The sequence below is a fragment of the Rana temporaria genome, chromosome 5, assembly GCF_905171775.1.
Source record: "Rana temporaria chromosome 5, aRanTem1.1, whole genome shotgun sequence".
NCBI classification, from domain to species: Eukaryota; Metazoa; Chordata; class Amphibia; order Anura; family Ranidae; genus Rana; species Rana temporaria.
The window spans coordinates 346,868,677-346,891,954 of record NC_053493.1 but is presented as its reverse complement, the minus strand read 5'-3'; the positions used below and the strand labels follow the sequence as shown (position 1 = coordinate 346,891,954).

Below are 23,278 nucleotides of genomic sequence, written 5' to 3'. Positions count from 1 at the left end.
AAGCGTTGTTTACGTACGACGGCACTATAGCGGACCATTACCTTAAAATTTCAAACTGGCTATGTTTTAATTTATGAACCTAAGATGTAGGCCACAAAATCATTCAATCAAGAAAAACATGTAAAATGTAGTTACATACCGGTCTTTGACCCGATCGTTATCTCCGCCGTCTTCCACAAACTGTGAACGCCCCTTTTACTCACGTGGTAGCCCTTTATACACGCGCATGTGGGACTTTACGCACGTCTCCCCGCCCCTGACGTTCATGGTGTCGTATTTTCCCCGCCCCTTTTCCATCTTTTTTTTGTTGGAAGCACATGGAGAATATGGCAGCACGGCGAATCCGTTGTAAGGCCTCCAACATGACCTTTGAGGAAATGGTGGAGATGGTCCTCATCCTCAAAGCAGAGGACTACGATGGGAGGCATGGGCCATATAAGTACCCTAATAAGGTCAAGGCCCAAATAATGGAGAAGGTGAGGAGGAGTCTCCATCAGAAATTTGGGGTGAAAAGGTCAAAAGAACAGATCCGGAAAAGGTGGTGTGACCTTAAAAAACGTGAGCCGGAACAAATGAAGAGGATCAGGAGAGTGATTAGAAGAAGTAAGTTTGTTATATATTTTGTAAGATTTGTTCCGCGCCATGTGTTTTTTATTTCAGGTTGTACTGTAATATTTTTTTATGCACAAGAATTTGTCGTCAAACTGGACGTCCATTCGGAACGACTAAATATTGTGTTTAAAATCCTACAAATTATGACATTTTTTTAAAATTGTGGTGAGATCAATCGTGAAAATTATGTAGATGTGCTATTAAAACCACAAAACTTTTTTTAATAATTAAATATACAGTAAAAGGAGAGTCTGCTCAGCAGTCGGTGACACATGTGGACTCATTTGCATAATTGTTGTCCCCTTTAATAACCCATTTTGGGCTTCACACAAAGCTGAGGTGATCCAGTGTATACTTGGTTGGCTTACATGTTTAAAAGTAGACCAAAGCTACAAGATTTGTCAGGATCTTTGTGAATGCCTTCAATCCTGTGTTTTGCCCTGAGGGGTTTTTCTAAACATCAATAGTCCCAGAAATTGTATAAAGTGAATCATATTCCTCTTTCAGGCCTATAAGCTATAAAAATCCTGTTTCCATTTTCTTCATTCTCGTAGGGCGTCATGAAGCAAGAAGGGAGCAAGAAGTCCAGCAAGCCACACCCCCGAGGGATGGTGATGATGCGCAGCCTGCCACCACATCAGGTAAAGTAACATATAACTAACCCAGCTTCAGGTAATGTAGATGTAGGCCTGCCTAATTTAAAAAAATTGTTTTGTCCCACATTTCAGGATCAGGTGGTGGCTTGGACATGCATACTAAACAGATGCTGATCTCCGAAATATGGGCCTGCAGAGATGAGGTGGAGGAGATACATCTGGCCAACAGAAAAATAAACGAAAGAACAAGGAGGGTGGAAACTAAATTAAAAAATTTACTAGATGTTTTGGGGAGAGTCTGAATCAGAAAAAAAAAAAAAAAATTTTTTAAAATACAAGATTTTGCTGTTTATTTAATTAAAAAAACCCCAAAAAAATAATATAACCAGATTTAGCTGTTTATTTAATTAAAAAAAAAACAAAAAAATTATATAACCAGATTTTATACTTTATTTAATTAAAAAAAAAACAAAAAAATAATATAACCAGATTTTATACTTTATTTAATTAAAAAAAAAACAAAAAAATAATATAACCAGATTTTATACTTTATTTTATTAAAAAAAAAACAAAAAAATATTATAACCAGATTTTATACTTTATTTAATAAAAAAATAAATAAATAAATAATATAACCAGATTTGACAGTTTCTTTAATAAAAAAAATAACAAAAAAATAAAATAACCAGATTTTAATGTTTATTAAGAAAAAAAACCAAAAAAATTACAAAAATGATTGTATATTGTATGAGAAAAAAAACCAAAAAAATTACAAAAATGATTGTATATTGTATGAGAAAAATCACCCCCAAAAATACAAAAATGATTGTATATTGTATGAGAAAAATCACCCACAAAAATACAAAAATGATTGTATATTGTATGAGAAAAAAAACCAAAAAAATTACAAAAATGATTGTATATTGTATGAGAAAAATCACCCACAAAAATACAAAAATGATTGTATATTGTATGAGAAAAATCACCCCCAAAAATACAAAAATTATTGTATATTGTATGAGAAAAAAAACCAAAAAAATTACAAAAATGATTGTATATTGTATGAGAAAAATCACCCACAAAAATACAAAAATGATTGTATATTGTATGAGAAAAATATAACAAAAATTTTTGTAGGGTATTTTGGAAAAAATAAAAATAAAAAAATTAAGAAAATAAAGAGCTTTTGAACATCAAAAAAGTGTGTGGTGTTTTTCCTAAAATACGTTAAATTTTCTAGGTGTTTGGTTTGGGGGTCACCTGGGAAATGTTTGCTAGTTGATAATGAAAATACACTTAGTTACACTTAGTAAAGAACTCCAAACAACACAAGCAAGACATAACAAGTTTAGAAAAAAGATTATGATTTATTTTTTAGAAAGCTACAATTAGGGCAAATTTGCTTGAGATGGTATTGCCCCCCTACCCATGAAATAGTCCATGTATTTGTCCCGGACTTCACGGGCACTCTGGGGGGGCAGTCCTGTGTGGCCAGCTTCAAGGCCCGCCAAAGTTTCTGCAGGGGTCAAATGTTGTGCCTCGGGCCCAACCAGGGCCATATAATTTGGAGATTGTCTCCGCAAAAAATTGTGGAGAATGCAGCAGGCAAAAATAATAGTATTCCACTTATATTCCGCCATGTGGAGAGAGGTGAGGAAAAGGCGGAACCGGCTGGCCATGATGCCGAAAGCGTTCTCAACCACTCTACGTGCTCGGCCCAGCCGGAAATTAAAGACACTCCTCTCTGGGGTGAGGGTGCGCTGAGGGTATGGCCTCATAAGATGGGGTCCCAGGGCAAACGCTTCATCAGCCAGGAAAACAAATGGCAGGCCTTCTACATTCTGGTCATCCGGTGGCAATGACAGATCATCATCCTGAAGGCGAAGCGCGAACTCCGTCTGCCTGAAGGCTCCCCCATCCGATACCCGTCCATTCATCCCGACATCCACAAAAAGGAATTCATACTGTGCTGACACCACCGCCATCAGCACAATACTGTTGAACCCCTTATAATTAAAGAACTGGGATCCTGAACGGGGTGGAGGCACGATGCGGACGTGCTTCCCGTCGATGGCTCCCCCGCAGTTGGGGAAGTTCCATCGGGTCTGGAAGTCCAAAGCCACAGACTGCCACTCCTGTGGTGTGGACGGAAGCTGGGGAAGAAAAAAAGAAAAAATTAGCCACATAACCTTGCAAGCAGATTATACAAAGACATTATAAGCATTCTAACATTTCTGGGAACTAGCATATTATATCTAAATATATTTAGACAATTAACACATTAAACACCCCCTCTGATGGGCCAGTGCCCAAGTTTGGGGGAGGGCTAGATGAGTTTGGGAGTACTAAAAAAAATATAATTTTGATTATTGGTGAACATAGACTTTACAACACATTTGGGAGGGGAGGGCTAGATGAGTTTTGGAGTCCTAAAATATAAAAAAAATTATATTTAATATTGGTGAACATAGACTTTACAACACATTTGGGAGGGGAGGGCTAGATGAGTTTTGGAGTCCACCAATATTAAAAAAAAAATTTTTTATATTTTAGAACATAGACTTTACAACACATTTTGGAGGGGAGGGCTAGATGAGTTTTGGAGTCCTAAAATATAAATAAAAAAAAATTAAATATTGGTGAACATAGACTTTACAACACATTTTGGAGGGGAGGGGGGGGGACATTACAATGGATATAACACAATACATTGGGAAGTGACTAGACTAGGTAGGTTGGGGCCCAGGATAGCATGCTGGGGAGGTAAGTGATGGAAAATATGCATGTAGGCCAAAAAAGGGGCATCAAAGTTTACATCATGCATGGGGGCAAAGGGGACATTCACAGCATATTCCAGACATGGTAATTAGGGAAGGAGGAGATAACTACAAGACATTAGCATACATTATAGACATAAAATGTGAGATTAAAGGAGAAAACTTACCCTCATATATTCCTCCTGCAGAACCTGGATGATGGCAGAGCAGGTGTCAGGAATGATGAGGCCCAGAGCCTGGGGGGAGATGCCCGTCGAGAACTTTAAGTCCTGAAGGCTTCTCCCAGTTGCCAGATAACGGAGGGTGGCAACTAGCCTCTGCTCAGCACTGATGGCTTCCCGCATAACGGTGTCCTGCCTGGTAATATAGGGGGACACCAAAGCCAACAGGTGCTGAAAGACGGGATCAGACATCCTCAGGAAATTCCTGTAATCAACAGGATTATTTTCCTGAAGCTCCCGCAGCAAAGGCATGTGAGAGAATTGGTTCCTACGGAGCAACCAATTCTTGGTCCATGAACGTGTCCTCCTCCTGTTCATGAACTCCTCATCGTCTAGGTCATAAACAAACAGACCTATACTCAGAAGATGCTTAGCACTAAGTCGGCGACGACTAGGTGCCTGCAACATGGCTACAAGGCTAGTTACGAACGACAAATCAGAATTGCACTAAACAGACCGCAGTGAAGAACAGCAAGACCTATGAAGAACGACCCTGACAATGAAAAACGCGGGGACAGGACCGCAATGTAAAACAATACGACCTGACCGCACGTCTCGATTGCCTAGATACGACCCCCACAAGTACAAACTGAACGGCAGAGATCAATCTGAAAGCACAAAGACTGAAAAGCACGAATCGTCACTCACCAAACTTTTACTAACACGCGTAAACACGGAATCAGCAAAAGGAGCCCCAAGGGTGGCGCCAACAAAATCAAACCTCCCCTTTATAGTCGCGTCATACGTCGTGAGCGTCATCGCGCCGGAGAACGACCAGATTTTGGTATGTTACGTGTGTACGCAAAGCAAGCCTGCCGAGCTTCTCGACAAGTTCAACAAGGAACTCGACGAGGAACTCGACGGGCTTGGCACGTCGAGTTTCTCTGTCGTGTGTACGAGGCCTGAGACCCCCTCTGCCCACTACAGCAAGTGGGGACGGAAGTACATCCCTGCTTGCTGTAGATAGGACTACAAGTGGGAAGTGACAAGACCAGTGGCTGGAAGTACAGGAGGAATAGAAGCCACCGGTCTTACAAACAGGAAACCCCAGGGCAGTAACAGTTTTTTCTGTAAAATGAGCAGGCTACTACAATGGAACTACAGAGCTCAGAAAAAGATGGGTGGCATAGCTGATGAAGGTAGGAGATATGCAACAAGAGAAAAAAAAGTTTTTGCCCAGAGTTCTGCTTTAAAGGGGTTGTAAAGGTAAAAAAAAAATTGACATAGCTTCCCTTACCTTAGTGCAGTCCTCCTTCACTTACCTCATCCTTCCATTTTGCTTTTAAATGTCCTTATTTCTTCTGAGAAATCCTCACTTCCTGTTCTTCTGTCTGTAACTCCACACAGTAATGAGAGGCTTTCTCCCTGGTGTGGAGTGTCATGCTCGCCCCCTCAGTTGGACTACAGGAGAGCCAGGACACTCTACGTTGCAGATAAAGGAGCTGTGTGTTAGTGGGCGTCCTGACTCTCCTGTATTCCAGGGGAGGGGGTCGAGCACGACACTCCACACCAGGGAGAAAGTCTCGCATTACTGTGTGCCAAAATCTGGAATTGAGATCCAGTGCATGCAAAGATACGGTGCAGAAATCTTTTCTACGTCCAACGGATTTGGCAGATCCTGTGGTGGGTCTGCACATGTGCTGTACGCTCCTGCCTTTGCAGAAACATGCAGTGGGCCTTGCCAGTAAACTGGCAGAGGCCCCACACCATTTATGCAAATGCACTAGATCCCAAAAGCTGCTTCCTGGGATGTGTGACATAAAAGGGCAGTTCATGGGACCACACGCATGTGCAGAGGGATGTGCAGGGTCTGGGTCATCTTCAGCTAGGCAAAAGTTAAAGACCTGGAATTTAGGTAAAACAAAAGTATTTACTTTAAAAAAAAAATATATATATATATATATATATATATATATATATATATATATATATATATATATTAGGGCTGTGCGTTAAACGCGATATTAACGGCATTAACGCAAACCCATGTTAACGCCGTCAATATTTTTATTGCGCGATTAACGCGGGAGCGCTCGGGGTGGACGTGCAGAGTGTGCAGTGGCGCGGCTTACCTTCTCGCTGGATTCACAGGCAAGTTACTCACCTTGTCCCTGGATCCAGCGATGCCACCCCGCTGTGTGATCGAGCGGGTCCTCCTCGCTTGGCGGGTCCTCCTCGCTCGGCGGGTCCTCCTCGCTCGATTCACAGTGTCTGTGTGCCGCCGATCTCCGTTCCCTGCGACGTTACGACGCACGGGAGCGGAGAACGGCGCCAAATTCAAAAAAGTAAACAAACACAATACACACAGTATACTGTAATCTTATAGATTACAGTACTGTATGTAAAAAATACACAGCCCCTTGTCCCTAGTGGTCTGCCCAGTGTCCTACATGTACTTTTATAAAATAAAAACTATTCTTTCTGCCTGAAAACTGTAGATTGTCCAAAAGTGTCCCTTTATGTCAAAAATGGTTTTAGATCAGCTAGAAAACAGCGATCATAAATTATAATCACTTGCAGAATTGTGCGATATTTGTGGGGAAATTCATCATAAATTAGATAGATTAATCGTGAGTTAACTATGACATTAATGCGATTAATCGCGATTAAAAATTTTAATCGTTTGACAGCACTAATATATATATATATATATATATATATATATATATATATATATATATATATATATATATATATATATATATATATATATATATATATAATATTTTTTTTACAATTGTGTTATAGCATAGCTCCCAACTGTCCCTGATTTTGAGGGACTGTCCCTCATTTGGAACATATTCCCTCTGTCTCTCCTTTCTCCTCATTTGTTCCTCTTCATCCATTTTCCAAATTACTGCATTTGAAAACTTTAAAAGCCAATATAAAGGAATAGTAGTGGGGAAAAAAAAGCACTTGTGGGTTTAACCAATCTTTTTATGTATAATTCTTCTTTAAAGGGGGTGTTGCAAGGGGTGTGTCCTATGCCTACAATTTTTTGCTAATGGGTGTCCCTCATTCCCATCTCAGAAAGCTGGGGGGTTCGTTATAGGGAGGGGGAGGAGGCAAGAGATAAGAACATTAGAAAAGGGGTAAAGGTCTGCTTTGGAGTCAGTGACCCAAAACAAGTATGCAGGTCAGGAGTTCTGATTTCATTGACTGTAAACTTGTTCCTGGTTGGTGAATCATTAGGTTTTCCAGCAAAGCCTGTGATAAGTTGGTTGTGGCAGCTTCTGTATTTTAGATATTTTTCTTGTATAGATGTCCATTCACCGTCACATCCTTCCTCTTGGAACAACTTACTTAAAGCGGAGGTTCGCCGATAAAATGCTGTTTTTACCCTTAGAAGTATGCTCATTTAGTCTAGGGGAATCGTCTAGTTGTTTAAAAATCCGAGCATTACTTACCGTTGTAGAGGGCGATCTTCTCCGCCACTTCCGGGTATGGGCTGCGGGACTGGGCGTTCCTTCTTGATTGACAGTCTTCCGACAGGCTTCCGACGGTCGCATCCATCGCGTCACGATTTTCCGAAAGTAGCCGAACGTCGGTGCGCAGGCGCAGTATAGAGCCGCACCGACGTTCGGCTTCTTTCGGCTACTCGTGACGCGATGGATGCGACCGTCGCAAGCCCTTCGGAAGCCTGTCGGAAGACTGTCAATCAAGAAGGAACGCCCACTCCCGAAGACCCATACCCGGAAGTGGCGGAGAAGATCGCCCTCTACAACGGTAAGTAATGCTCGGATTTTAAAACAACTAGCCGATTCCCCTAGACTAAATGAGCATACATCTAAGGGTAAAAGAGCAAAAACGGCATTTATGGGTGAACTCCCGCTTTAACAAATGAAGACACATAGGGGGAGATTTACTAAAACTGGTGCAGCTGTGCATAGTAACCAATCAGCTTCCAAGTTTGAGGCCGGGTTCAGGCTGGGTTCACACTTGTCCTACAACGGTCCTACATTGGGAGCTCATGTAGCATGACGTGTGAAAATCAATGTTTCCCTATGAGAGCTGTCTTAACTGGTCCTACACAAGTCGGTCCGACTTTGAAACTACTCCCTGTACTACTTTGGTCCTACTTTGATCCTACATCAGCCCATTGAATATCATTAAAGTAGGATCAAAGTAGGAGCCTTGTCCTAACCATCCGACTTTTGACATCCGACTTGTGATTACAGCAGCAGTAAAAGGAATTTATCTCACTCTGGGATTGTTTTGATTGGTCAAAGAACAAGTCAGACTATCACAAAGTCGGATCAAAGTAGTATCCTGTTCATGAAAGTAGGATGGATGTAGGACCAATGTAGGATCAATGTAGGACCAATGTAGGACCAATGTAGCAGAGCAAAGTAGGATCAAAGTAGTGTAGTAGTGTGAACCCAGCCTTACACTTGTCCGACAAACGGTCCTACATTGGGAGCTCATGTAGCATGACGTGTGAAAATCAATGTTTCCCTATGAGAGCCGTCTTAACTGGTCCTACACAAGTCGGTCCGACTTTGAAAATGCTCCCTGTATTACTTTGGTCCTACATTGATCCTACTTCAGCCCATTGAATATCATTGAAGTCGGACCAAAGTAGTATCCTGTTCATGAAAGTAGGATGGATGTAGGACCAATGTAGGATAAATGTAGGACCAATGTAGCAGAGCAAAGTAGGATGAAAGTAGTGTAGTAGTGTGAACCCAGCCTAATCCTACATTGGTCCTACATCCATCCTACTTTCATGAACAGGATACTACTTTGGTCCGACTTCAATGATATTCAATGGGCCTGAAGTAGGATCAATGTAGGACCAAAAGTAGTACAGGGAGCATTTTCAAAGTCGGACCGACTTGTGTAGGACGCTACAAGACGCTCTCATAGGGAAACATTGAACACAGAGCAAAGTAGGATGAAAGTAGTGTAGTAGTGTGAACCCAGCCTAAAGCGGAGTTCCAACCACAATTAGCATTTTTTAAATGTATGTCCTTTCATCCTGCGTTTTTATAATATAAATCTGGTCACTTACTATTTTACAATCTGCCATCGCTCTGCATAGATATTCAAAAAAGATAGTTTATAAAACTATGTCTACACCGTTGTCATTTTGCTTGTGGGCATTGTGAAGCCCACAAGCACTTACTTCCTGGAAGTCTTGGATGGGGAGTGATAATTGGACAGCGCACTGCATCCTGGGAAATGATGACACACATTTCCCAGGAGCATTAGAGGGAGATGATGTCAGAATCCTAGGTGCTTTCAAAGGCAGATTTCGTGGAACCGCATAGCAACAGGCATTTCCAGATTTTAGGTCTAATGAGCACAATAATGAAAATAACATTTTGGGATGGAAACTCAACTTTAAGTTAGATGCTGATTGGTTTCTATGCACAGCTGCACCAGATTCTGAGCGCTCCAGTTTTAGTAAATCACCCCTATGATGTGAAGCAGAGGGTGGCAAGATGAAGCCCAAGCCGATATTGTTCTTAAAAGATAATTGGCAACTTTCACACATTATTCTGTGGTTGCAGTGGCCATGGGAAGTCTCCCACACTCAGGAATGTGTGGAGGCTCCAGAACTGCCTATGTAAGCATGATGTTGCATGCCCAGTATGATGATGTCATACATTCTGGCTTGGAAAATAGAAAGGTCACTCCTGGGTCTTCAGACTTTTAGACAGCCACACATCTGTAGCTAAGAAAGTACTGAACTAACATGCTAATGTACTGTTTTTTAGCAAAGAAGCAGAAAAATTACGAACTCAGCTGAAAGAAAAGCAACTGGCAGCTGATGAAGATAAATATTTGAGGAACAAATTGGCAGAAGACTGTGGACGTCTTACCAAAGAAAATGCCCACTTTCTAGCTCGAATATCGGAAACCACTAAACAACTTGAAGAGGTAGGTAACTAAAAGTGGTCAGAAACCTCTCTGCACATCCCTTAGTCAACCCATCTCGTAAGGAAGACTCAGTCAGCTAGGTGGAATTCTCCAGGCTTATTTTTAATGAGATAGTCTTGTTGTCTAGTAGTATAGTTGTTTGTCAGGCAGTTCTGTCTGTACACAGTGTGAGGGGAATGAGTCACTGCTCACTGTGTGTGTAAATTGGAGCTTGAGCTACTGAATAGTGTAAACAACATACTTTTTTTTTATATCAAAACTAGCCTGGAAAATGTATCGAAAGGAGCCTGGAGCTCTACCTGCTGACTATACAAAATATTCATATAATTTTTCATATAATTATTTGGCCCTATAGGAAGAATAAGAACTTTCCCTTCACCCTTATGCGGCAGTTCTCAAGTCTAGCAATTGTAGCCTTTCATGCACTCAGCACTGCATATTAGGAAAAAGAATGGAGTCACACATTCACCCATACTTGAATGTACCAGGTATTTGGCTGTGACAAGCAAATGGAGAGTAGGGGATGTAAATGGAAGGTAAGTATAAGCAGTGCAGAGGGAATATAGCTTTTCCCACTGTACACATATTCTGCCCAACCATTAAAGTGATACTAAAGTCTAAATTGTTTTAGATAAAAATAACAAACATGTTACTTACCTCCTCTGTGCAGTGGATTTGCACAGAGCAGCCTGGAGCTTCCTCTTCTCTGGTCCCTCCTCAGTGCTCCTGGCCCCTAGCTCCTGTTGAGTGCCCCCACAGCAAGCAGCTTACTATGGGGGCACCAGAGCCGAGCCACAGCTTCCTGTGTTCATTTAGACACGGAGCTGTGGCTCAACCCCACCCCCTTTCTCTCCTCATTGGTTTACTGACTTTGATTGACAGAAGCGGGAGCCAATGGCACCACACTGATGTCTCAGCCAATGAGGAGGGGAGTCCCGGGCAGTGGAGACACTCCTACAACATCTCTGGATCTAGGTGGGGCTCAGAAGTTTTTTTCATCTTAATGCATAGAATGCATAAACCACCCCATGATCTGATAGCATTATGCTAATATCTTGTAGTGCTGATGTGGACTGCAGGTGTTCCCATGGCTGCAGTGTCTTGTCTTAAAAGTAATGTTTCAGGCAGTGGCCACTGACATTCTCCTGCTTTCCACTTATCATCATAAGTACGTATAAGGTGTGTGTGCACTGTAATATACATTGATCAGCCATAACAATAAGATCACTGACAGGTAAAGTAAATAACATTATCTCGTTACAATGGCATCTGAAACTCGATGGGATATATGAGGGTTCTTCAAAAAGTTTTCACATTTTTTTGGGCTCTTTTTTATTAAAAAGTACAGAAACTTTTTTAAGACCCCATGTATTTGGCCACAAGTAAACATATTGGGCCAGATTCACAAAAGAGATACGACGGCGTATCTCCTGATATGTCGTCGTATCTCTGAAATACGATTGTCGTATCTATGCGGCTGATTCATTCATACGCATAGATAGCCCTAAGATCCGACAGGTGTAATTGACTTACACCGTCGGATCTTAGGCTGCAATTCTAGGCCGGCCGCTAGGTGGCGATTCCATTACGGTCGGCGTAGAATATGCAAATGATTAGTTACGCCGATTCATGAACGTCCGCTTTGCCCGTCGCTCTGAATTTACGTTGTTTCCGTAGAGATACGCGGCGTAAAACTAAGGGTGCCCTCTAGGTGGCCTAGCCAATGTTAAGTATGGCCGTCGTTCCTGCGTCGCAATTTTAAATTTCACGTCGTTTGTGTAAGTCATCCGTGAATGGCGCTGGACGCCATTTACGTTAACGTTGAAACCAATGACGTCCTTGCGACCTCATTTAGCGCAATGCACGTTGGGTAATTTTACGGACGGAGCATGCGCAGTACGTTTGGCGCGGGAATGCGCCTAATTTAAATGATGCCCGCCCCATTTGAATTAGGCGGGCTTGCGCCGAGCGGATTTACGTTACACCGCCGCAAGTTTACAGGTAATTGCTTTGTGAATCAGGCACTTACGCTGTAAACTTGCGGCGGTGTAACGTAAATGGGATACATTACGCCGCCGCAGCGTAACGCAATTCTTTCTGAATCTGGCCCTTTGTTCTTGAAGTTGATGTGTTAAAATCAGAAAAAATTGGCATTGCAGTTTGTTGTGTATGGGGCTGCATAGCTGCAGACCAGTCAGAGTGCCCAGACTGACTCGTGTCCACAGGCAAAAGCACCTTCAATGAGCATGTGAGCATCAAAGCTGGACCACAGAGCAATGGAAGAAGGCGGACTAGACTAATGAATCATGTTTTCTTTTATATCATATGGATGGTTGGGTGCATTTGTGTCGCGTACCTGGGGAAGAGATGGCACCAGGATACAGTATGGGAAGAAGAAAAGCCAGCGGAGGCACTGTAATGCTTTGGCCAATGTTCTGCTGGGAAACCTTGGTACTGCCTTTCATGTGGATGTTACTTTGACATGTACTACTTACCTAAACACTGTTGCTGACCAAGTACACCCCTTCTTGGAAATGGTATATTATGAAGGCAGTGGCTTCTTTAAGCAGGATAATGCACCTGGCCACACTGCAAAAATGGTTCAAGAATGGTTTGAGGAACACAACAATGAGGTTGACAAATTCTCCAGATTTCAATTAATTTCGGTTCATCAAGCATCTGTGAGATGTACTGGAAAAACAAGCCTGATTCATGGAGGCCCCACCTTGCAACTTACAGGACTTAAAGCAGGGGTGCCAACCAGTGGCCCGTGGAGCCCTCTGATGTGGCCCGCGACCTCCTGCTCTGGGATGGAATAGAATATAATAGAAGTCTATTGCAAAGTGCAAAAAAAACAAAGGTACACTGCATTGCATCAGTGTAAAAGCAACCATGGGCCCCTTTCACATGGTCAGTCCGACCCAATTGGACCCTCCATTCACCTCTAATGAGTGGCAGATGTAAACCTACTTGCGTCCTACCTCCAAACTGCTCAGGCTGTGTCTGTGTCCGCTCTGCCATCCGCCCGCTCCACTGATTGTGGCCCGCGACCAGTTACCAAGTCGCTTAAGTGGCCCTTGCGTTTCAAAAGGTTGGGCACCCCTGACTTATAGGATCTGCTACTGACTTGGTGCCAGCTACCAGAGCATACTTTCAGAGGGCTAGTGGGTCAGAGCTGTTTGCTGGTAAAAGGGGGACCTATTCAATATTAAATGGGTCCTTCTACTGTTGTGGCAGATCAGTGTATTTTTCTAAACTTTGATGCGGCTACAAATCAGCTTTAAGACTCAGATTCTTGCATAAACCCAGTGAAATCTGGGTATGTATACATGTAATATAGGTGGCCACAGGTGGCTAGATATCTCCCCAATGTTGACAGCATTGATGGCAGAGAAATACATAATTGTCCTAAGTGAATTGCAACAGCTACGGCCTTTCTATGGTTCTCTCCTTTGGTGACCACAACTCTCATTCAGTAATTTCTAATTTCTTCCAACAATTTGAAAAGCTCTGTGTGTGATAACCAGCACTGGCTGGCTAACAGACTTTTTATTTAAGTAATGCTCAACATCAGAAGAGCATTAGCTTTTGGCCTTGCAACAGCTCGACTGAGAAATCATTATAGTACAGTGTGTACTTAAAACAACACCTATATAAACAAATAATCTTGTTGCTTGATGCCACGGGGCATGAAACAGTTTATGACCCTTCATGCTTGCCTTTTCATTTGTTGGCTCACTTTCTCACGCCCTTGGTTTATTTATCTTGTCTTGGGTGGTTCCACTAATCAGGCCAGATTTGCTATTTTAGTGCAAATTAACTCCACCCAGAGACTGTCCAGCACACTTGTTACATATACAAGATCCCTTTCTATGCATAACCAGCCGATACAGTGTACTGTGTCTTCAGTGAGGAACCAGTAATGAGTTAAGCCGGCCATAGATGATACAGTTTTCTTTCCTACAGCCACGGATTGCAAGAAAAAATTGGGCCTCATTCCTTGTGAGCCAGAATGTTCTCTCCGCACCCCACAGCCTAAATCTCCTGCCAATCTGCTCTCACAGAGCCCTTTATCTCCAGTATGGCTTATATGGTCTTATATCCTGTTGCGCCTTTAGGGGGTCTCTTGGTTCTCGCATTTACTGTTTGCATTATAACTGTTAATGTTTAAAGGGTGGGTCGGAGGCGGTGGTGGTGGTTATCCGCCCTGTTTGTTTTTGTTTCCCTCCCTCGATGAGGGAACCAAAGCCAAACCTGGTCTTGGGCTTAGCCCGGGGTGACGTTTGTCGACCACAAGGGGTTTACCGCCCGGATTAAATGTTTATTTTGTTTTAGCAACTGCTCTGACAATTAATAATCTGTCCCATTTTCTTGTACACTGGACAGCTTTAATCTTGATGGTGTTCTGAGCTTCTCTTTCTTTTCTCTCTGTACTTTTCTTTTTCTTCTCTTTTTCTGTTTTTGTTTCCATGCTTGGGGTCCCCTTGATACTGAGCTTCGGTCTGCAGGAGGGCTTCATTAACCGGGGGGTTTGACTGTAATTTTAGGGGATGACACTTCTGGTAAGTGAGACTTAATTTAAATGGCGAACTCTGCGACTAGGCCCCCCATTAAATTTATAACACACAATGTTCAGGGGCTGAATTCCCCAGTTAAACATTATGGCCCAGATTCACGTAGGGAGCGCGTATTTGTGTGCGGGTGTAACGTATCCTATTTGCGCTACGCCTCCGCAACTTTGACAGGCAAGTGCAGTATTCACAAAGCAAAGTTGCGGCGGCGTAGCGTAAATTGGCCGGCGTAAGCCCGCCTAATTCAAATCTGTAAGATGTGGGCGTGTTGTATGCAAAATCATTGTGACCCCACGTAAATGACGCTTTTTACGAACGTCCGTGAAAGTATCCCAGTGCGCATGCTCCAAGTTAACCCGCAAAAAGCCAATGCTTTCAACGTGAACGTAAATTACGCCCAGCCCTATTCGCGAACGACTTACGCAAACGACGTAATCGACGTAAAATTCGACGCTGGCCCAACGTCCATACTTAACATTGGCTGCGCCTCATATAGCAGGGGTAACTTTACGCCGTAAAAAGCCTTACGTAAACGGCGTATCTGTACTGCGACGGCCGGGCGTACGTTCATGAATAGGCGTATCTAGCTGATTTACATATTCTAGGCGTAAATCAGCATACACGCCCCTAGCGGCCAGCGTAAATATGCAGTTAAGATACGACGGCGTAGGAGACTTACGCCGGTCGTATCTTAGCAACATTTAGGCGTATCTCAGTTTGAGCATACGCTTAAAGTTGCGACGGCGCGGATTCGGACTTACGACGGCGTATCTACAGATACGCCCGTCGTAAGTCTTTCTGAATCCGGGCCTATAAATCCCTACAAGCAGATGTACTTTTCCTCCAGGAGACGCACTTCACACCAAATTACAACCCAAGCTTTCTGCACCATAATTACCCCCATTTTTACCTGGCGAACGGTCCGGGTAAAACGGGGGGATTGGCAATCTGCTTCTCCAAGCGGGTCTCACTTTCACTAGAAAAAGGACGCTACCTAGTGCTAGTCAGACACCTGGAGGGTACCCTGGTCAATTTAATTGCTTACTATGCCCCTAACTCGGTTCAATAGCCCTTCTTTCGTACTTTACTGCATGCTGTGTCCCCAGACTATGATTGACAGCAGCCAATGGCTCCCACTGCTGTCTCAGCCAATAAGAGAGAGACCCGGGACATCGCTGAATCGAGAGGGGGCTCAGGTAATTGTTAGGAGGGCTGGGGGGGGGAGCAGCACACGGAATGTTTTTTCCTTCATGCATAGAATGCATGAAGGTAAAACACCTTCAACCTTTTACAACCACTTTAAGCTGGCCATAGATGGATTGAAACTTGGCCGGTTAACCAGGGCTTGGCCAAATTTCAATTTATGTGTGGGCATTCCTGCTCAACAGAAGTCGATCTAATGATTTGTTGGAATCATTTTTTCAATCAGTGGCTGCAGCCTGTTGGCTGATGGAAAAGAAAAACGATCCATTAATGGCCAGCTTTATACTTTAAAAAAACATCCACCGGACCCTTTGATACTTGGAATACCAATACACATGGCAAGTTTCCCAGAAGTGGCACAGATCAGCCTGTTTTGCGGTAACTAGGCAGTGTAGGATGGAAAACCTTATGAGCATTCATTTCCGAACGTTTGCAGTTTTACTGATTTGAGGCGATGAACATAAAAGTAATCAATACCAGTAATACACCAAGTTATTTTTACTTGAAATTTTTACTTCTAAAGGCATGTGCGTTTCAGGTTACTGTGGTAGTATCTCTTCCTTTCATGTTATCTCATCCAGCACATCTTGTTGTAGCAGCAAAGGAGAGAAAACATCAAAAGCAGAAAAGTAATCTCCCTTGTCTCTAGGACTGTGTCAGTTCCTATCAGCACGCAGGCTGGAATAACATGATGACATTCCACTGCAGAAAGACAAACACCCCCATTTTCATAAAATTCTCCACTTCCTTAAACACAAATATCAATTTCACCATCATCGTATACCTTTGGCTGGAAACCTCATCCTGCGGTTTATGTTATTTGTCCTTTGCTCCCTTCCCAGACACAATCATTCTCCTAAGTAAGAATATGTGGTAATGGCTTCATGACCGATAGTGGTTAGGATGGCTTTATTCATCCCTTGTCATAACTCGTGAGAATGGAATAAAAACTCATGTTTCAATATGAACAAAAAGAATAGCCTATATCAGAACACAGGGCCAGATTCACGTAGAATCGCGGCGGCGTAACGTATCGTAGATACGTTACACCGCCGCAAGTTTTCATCGCAAGTGCCTGATTCACAAAGCACTTGCATGAAAACTTACGCCGGCGGCCTCCGGCGTAAGCCCGCGTAATTCAAAGGGGCGTGTGCCATTTAAATTAGGCACGCTCCCGCGCCGGACCTACTGCGCATGCTCAGTTTTGAAATTCCCGCCGCGCTTTGCGCGAAGTGACGTCATTTTTTCGAACGGCGACGTGCGTAGCGTACTTTCGTATTCCCGGACGTCTTACGCAAGAACAAAACATTTTTAAATTTCGATGCGGGAACGACGGCCATACTTTATACAGCACATACGTGTGCTGTGTAAAGTTAGGGCAGCTAAAACGACGACTTACTTTGCGACGGGAAACTAGACTAGCAGCGACGTAGCGAACGCGAAAAACCGTTGTGGATCGCCGTAACTACTAATTTGCATACCCGACGCTGGTTTACGACGTGAACTCCCCCCAGCGGCGGCCGAGGTATTGCATCCTAAGATCCGACAGTGTAATTCAATTACACCTGTCGGATCTTAGGGCTAACTATGCGTAACTGATTCTATGAATCAGTCGCATAGTTAGGAAGACCCTAAAACAGAGATACGCTGTCGTATCTCTTTTGTGAATCTGGGCCATAGATTACAGGTGGGGAGATGGGTATCTAAGACTAATCGAACACCACCTCCAGTAACTATTTGTTCGTCTCATCCCTGTAACCTTCAATAAAAACACTGACAACAGCTTATCTTTGAGTGGACGTGGGGGTCGGCCACAGCTTTATTTTGGTAAACCATAACTTGAACTTTATTAACCTTTATTAACCTCTCATAGGTTGCTCACCAAGGGGGAAGCAACCAGCCAGCCGCCGGCCTAAGCCGACGGGCCTAATAGCCTTCCACCTCTCCTTTCCATAACTTTATTCTCCTGTACCGCCAGCTGTGACTTCATAAATAACCAATAGAAATACTCGTATATACCAATGCGAATTAAAACCAGGGCCTGTAAGGCCAACGACATATCACCTGTAAAAACTTAAAAGGTATATTAAAATTTTTTTTATTTTTTTTTATCTAATTTATATATTCTCAATGTTGTTTTTTTTTTTTTTTTTAACAGGGGGTTACAAACGTAAAAAGAAAACAACCTAGTAGCACCAGAAAATAGGGGGCGGGAGGGCGGTGAGCTTCCTCTGCTGGCGCTTCTGCAGGTAAGAGGAAGTAGGAGGGGTGGAATCCCTCCTTAAAACACCTCTGGCCCAACCTCCTAAGCACTTGCCCTTTCTCTGCAATCTAACTGGTCCTGGGCTAGCCTATGGGGGGCCTCCATCTAACGCAAGAGAGGGGAGGGAGTGAGGCTCACTATTAACCCCTTCCTGACTATCCCTGACCTATTCAATTAGTCCGTGGCACCTAGCCCTAATTGGCCCGGTGCCAACCAAAACAAGATGCTAATAGTGTCCAATTCTATTCTATAGAAAACTATACATGATACAAAATTGTAATCCTGTCTTTTAATAATTGTATATTGTATAGTGTATAGCTTTAGGCTGGGTTCACACTATTGCAAATTGGATGCGGGTTCCCCGCACCCAATTCACAATAGCAGGGCATTGTGACTGGCTCTCTATGGAGCTGGTTCGCATATCTCCAGAGCGGCTCTGGTGCAAATTTGCACAGGGGTCCTGTGCGTCTTTTGGTCCGTTTTCAGGTCTGAATTCAGCCCAAAATTTAGGCTAAAATCAGAACTGAAGTGGTGAACGGGAAGGCACCGGACCCATTCTGAGAGCCGGCGCCATCTTCAGTGTTAACCCAGCCTAAAAGAAACCTGGTCAAGTCAAAAAACAATCTCTGCTAAACTCTACCTGCAAAAAAAGTGTCAATACTTACCACTCCTGCTGAACACGCTGCTGAAGATTGTTCCAATTCTAGCAAAGTCCCGAGCCTTTTTAGGCCGAATGGTTACCTCCAGAGTCAGGTAGAGCTGATATCCTTCAGTGTACAGTGAGTTACAAGGCATGGTGGGTGTGATGCAAGATGAACAGGTGGGCTGAGCTAATAATTTGACATAGAAAATGTTATCTTTTTTTTTTTCTATAGATTTTCTATGTCAAATTATTAGCTCACCTATTCTTGACATCACGCACCAACAAAAGTCCTGTTTTACTGATGTGGCTTAATACCCACTCAGTTTGTCTCGTCCTATAATTTTAACTCTTCAAGGACTGGTGCAGTGCTGTCTGTGCTGGAAATCACCCAAATAAACGCCTTTCAAATATACTTTTTGAACGCAGAGATTTATTGTCTCTTGAACGGAACTGTGGGAGAGAGGGTTAGGGCCAGGACCAGGGCCGGCCCTACCATGGGACCCGATGGTACCATTGTACCAGGCAGCACTTTCAGGGGGGCAGCAAATGTCCTGCCTGCACGCCATCCCATTCCACCAGCTCCACTCTCCACTCCACTGTGGGGCTAATTGCCGCCCGACCGCTCCTCCCGTTACGTGCTCCGCTCCACTGTGGGGTTAATTGCATGAATAGAGCCATAACAAGTCCTTTTTTTTACTCCTATATACATGTAAAGAGCCATGATAGGTCCCCTTTAGTTATCATGATATAAAATAATGGATGTGGGGGCATTTTGGTGGGCGTAATTTTTTTTGGGGGGTGGCAGCATTTCATTTTGGTACCAGGCAGCACAATGTCTTGGGCCGGCACTGGCCAGGACACCCTTAGGTAGATGCAAAGATAATTAGCAGACTCCGAGACTTCTATAGGTGGACAGCTATACAGGTGAAGGCTTCCAGCTAGACACCACTTCTGTATAGGTAGGACCGCTGTCTCCTATGGCAACAATCTTGTACCAGTCACTAACGGTAATGGTATTCATTTATTTGCAACACGAACAGTTCTCCTTGCCCCACACTCACTCCCTGTGGGTCTTCACTCAACAAGATCCCAGTCTCTCTCTCACTAGACTTCAGATCCACTAGCCACTGGATCCCCTGAGCTCTTCCACTTTAGCATTCAGTATTTTCCTCAAGCGTCACCCCGCTTCCTTACTGGGTTCCTGGCTTGGCACTCACAGATACTCCTCAAGCTTTACTCCCGCCGACACGTTAGGTGCCTGGCACTCACTGATGCTCCACAAGCGTCACCTTTGCTGTCCCGCTGGGTCCCTGACTTGGCACTTTCTGAAGTTTTCCCACTTCTTTACCACCCCCAGCTGGCGAGAAGTCTGCTCTGGTACTGGCCTCAGCTCACTCAATGTGTTCTTCGGTAGCAAGGTGGATGGTTCCTTATAGGCGACAGCTTGCCCTTTACCTCCGATCACAACTGATTCCCGGCCAGCGGAACTGTTACTTCTGGTTAGACCACAAGACTGCAGTCCCAACCCTACACTGCTCTCCTGCTTCTGGATAGGCCCTCAGACAGTCAAGCAGCGAGTTGTCCCCGGGATAGGCCTAAGGCTTACGGCCAGTAGCCTGGGGCAACATAACACATGTCCACCCAGACAGCCGTCCGGATGGCACAGAAACCCGATCACCTGGCTCCACCCAAATATATAGGCTCTCCCAGCAGGCCAAGGGACTCAAGAAAATCCCTGCCCATTGGCTGAGACACCCCATTCATTCATAATATGTCCTTGCTATACCCTTGTCTTATCCAATATCACCAGCTACCTGGCCAGCTGGTGACAGAAGAGAGAAGTGCAGCAATTCCAGAATTAGGCGGAAATCAGTTGATCTCCTAACAATTGGCCAAGACAACTACCGCCTGGCAACTAAATTTACTAGCAGTCCCGCCTAAACATCACTGTGCTACATAATCAAGAAAAATCATACTGAAAAGACTGCCGAGAAACCAACACTTGGGAGTTTTGATCTCCTGTTTCCCCAGCAGCACTCAGTGCTTCCTCCCACCAACCTCCACTCCTGTGCCCTGTAGTCATATACAACAGGAATTTTGGTCAAATCCTGCTTAATCAGCCAAGCTTTAAACCATGAGTGACCCTGTCAGCACCACCTGGCTTGACCAGATCAATTAAAAAATCGGCTGAGGCGGGTGGAAAATTATTGGCCAAACAATGATTACATCAAATCTAAAGCCCAACAATTATAAAACTAGAGCTGGATTTAAACATTGTCTTGACCTGCTTATCTGTAAAACTGTCCAGAGAGCTGAATGAAAAAATTGAGCCAACTGACTTATCCACATATTCTATGGGGACCCCCCACCTGTCAGAATACACTGATCAGCATGCCGCATTCGGAGACCCTTCTGGATAGAGGTACCGTATTTATCGGCGTATACCGCACACTTTTTTGCCCTGAAAATCAGGGCAAAATCGTGGGTGCGCGATATACGCCGATACCCGCTTTCCCACGCCGAGTTTGAATACTGCGCCGGCATATACCGAGCGCAGTACACTCGTGTATAGTCGGGCAGTCTCGGCTCCTCTCGCGCTGACGTCCTGGACGTACAGGACGTGAGCGCCGCAGAAGGACGCCTGACCCGACGAAGAGGACAACGGAAGCCGCAGACGGACGCCGGACCCGACGAGGCCGCCGATGGACGCCGCGCAAGACACCAAACTGTAAGTACAAAAAACTTTTTTCCACAGGAATTTCGGGGCAACTTTAGGGGTGTGCGCTATACGCGGGAGCGCGCTATACCCCAATAAATACGGTACATAGTATTATCCAGAAATTCACGGACCAGGAGTTGCCGTTGACTCCTGAGCTTTTCCTTCTGCACCACCACAAAATTCCTAGTAAGAGCTATAAAAAGTCCATATTGCCGCTCCTGATCACTGCGGCAAAGGGCTGCATTCCTCTGAACTGGAAGCAGACTCAGCCTCCATCGGTGGCCGGTTGGTTGAAGAGGGTAAAGGATATCCATGACATGGAAGACTTGATAGCTACGGAAAGAGGCCTACATGAGAAATTTTCCAAAACATGGTATCACTGGCACGAATTCTACTTCTCTGAGGAATACGGACAACTAGTAGCTCGGTCCCCCTGAGGGGATCGACTCTGAGCGCTCCCCAAGTGGGGTGGATGTGACTGAAGGGTGGTAATATCCCACCCCCTTACTCCCCACCCCCCCTTTTTTTTTTTTTTTCTCTCTTTCTGTTTCTCCCTTCCCTCTCGTACTCTTTCCTTATTTTCTTTCTACTTTCTCTGCTCCCGCGGGTGCAGATATTGAGGTACTATGCCTGTTCGAGTCAGTTCTTACTGAGCTTGAAACTCCTATTTCTGATAAAAACGGCTTTTTGCCGCAAAAACAGTGCTGTGCGGGGGGCGGAGGATTCCTGTGAGCCTAAGGCCGTGTACACACGGTCGGTCCAAACCGATGAAAATGGCCTTAAGTCCAGTTTCATCGGTCAAAACCGACCGTGTGTAAGGCCCATCGGTCCGTTGTCCTTCGGTCCAAAATGTTAAAACATGCTTTAAAATCGAACCGATGGACCGCTGACCGATCGGTCCAAACCGATGGTTAGTACAGAAAGCATTGGTTCAAAACCCGCGCATGCTTGGAAGCATTGAACTTTTTTTTTCAGCACGTCGTGTGTTTTACGTCACCGCGTTCTGACCCGATCGGTTTTTGTAACGACGGTGTGTACGCACATCAGACCATCAGGCCACTTCAGTGGTGAACCGATGGAAATGGCTCGTCGGACCATTCTCATCGGTTTGGAATGACCGTGTGTACGCGGCCTGACATATGTAGCAATTCCCCTTTGTCAAGCGATCTTCCCTTCTTTTCTGTTTGATATGTTTAGGGGATGTTGGGAATGTTCGATTTACGGTGTTATGAACCTGTGTGTTCTCTGTGTTCCCGCATGTTCTTTCTTCTTAAAGGAGTTGTAAAGGAAAATATTTTTTTGCCTAAAATTTATGTCTGCAAGGTAGACAGACAGAATAGTGCAATGATTCTGTTAAAAAACGAGTAAATACCTATTAAATTCCTTCATCTATATCACCTCCGTCATTCTAGTTTCTGTTCTCTCATTCACTTCCTGGTTTGCATCGCTTGTTCATGTAAGAACTACATTTCCCAGTATGAATTGCGGCACGCCCAGTAATTCACACCTCCTTGAAGTCTCTAAGGCCCCGTACACACCATAGAATCCATCCGCAGATAAATCTCAGCTAATGGGTTTCAGCGGATAGATCCTATGGTGTGTACACGCCAGCGGATCTTTTTCCGCGGATATATGTCCCCTGGGATGGATTCCAGCAGATCGAATATTTGCTGACATGCAGAACATATCCATCTGCTGGAGTCCATCCCAACGGATGGTTCCGCTGGTCTGTACAGACTCACCGAATCCATCCGTCCGAAGGTATCCCCCGCATGCGTCGTAATGATTCG

At 44.1% G+C, this 23,278-nt stretch overlaps 1 protein-coding gene across 1 annotated transcript in view; it reads left to right on the top strand.

The window, feature by feature from the left end:
* Window positions 1-23,278, top strand: part of LOC120941194 (myosin-9-like) — a 137,120-nt gene that overhangs the window by 80,219 nt on the left and 33,623 nt on the right. The window contains exon 8 of the mRNA XM_040354492.1: window positions 9,927-10,089. Coding sequence (XP_040210426.1) covers window positions 9,927-10,089 — 163 coding nt within the window. The remainder of the gene's footprint in view (window positions 1-9,926; window positions 10,090-23,278) is intronic.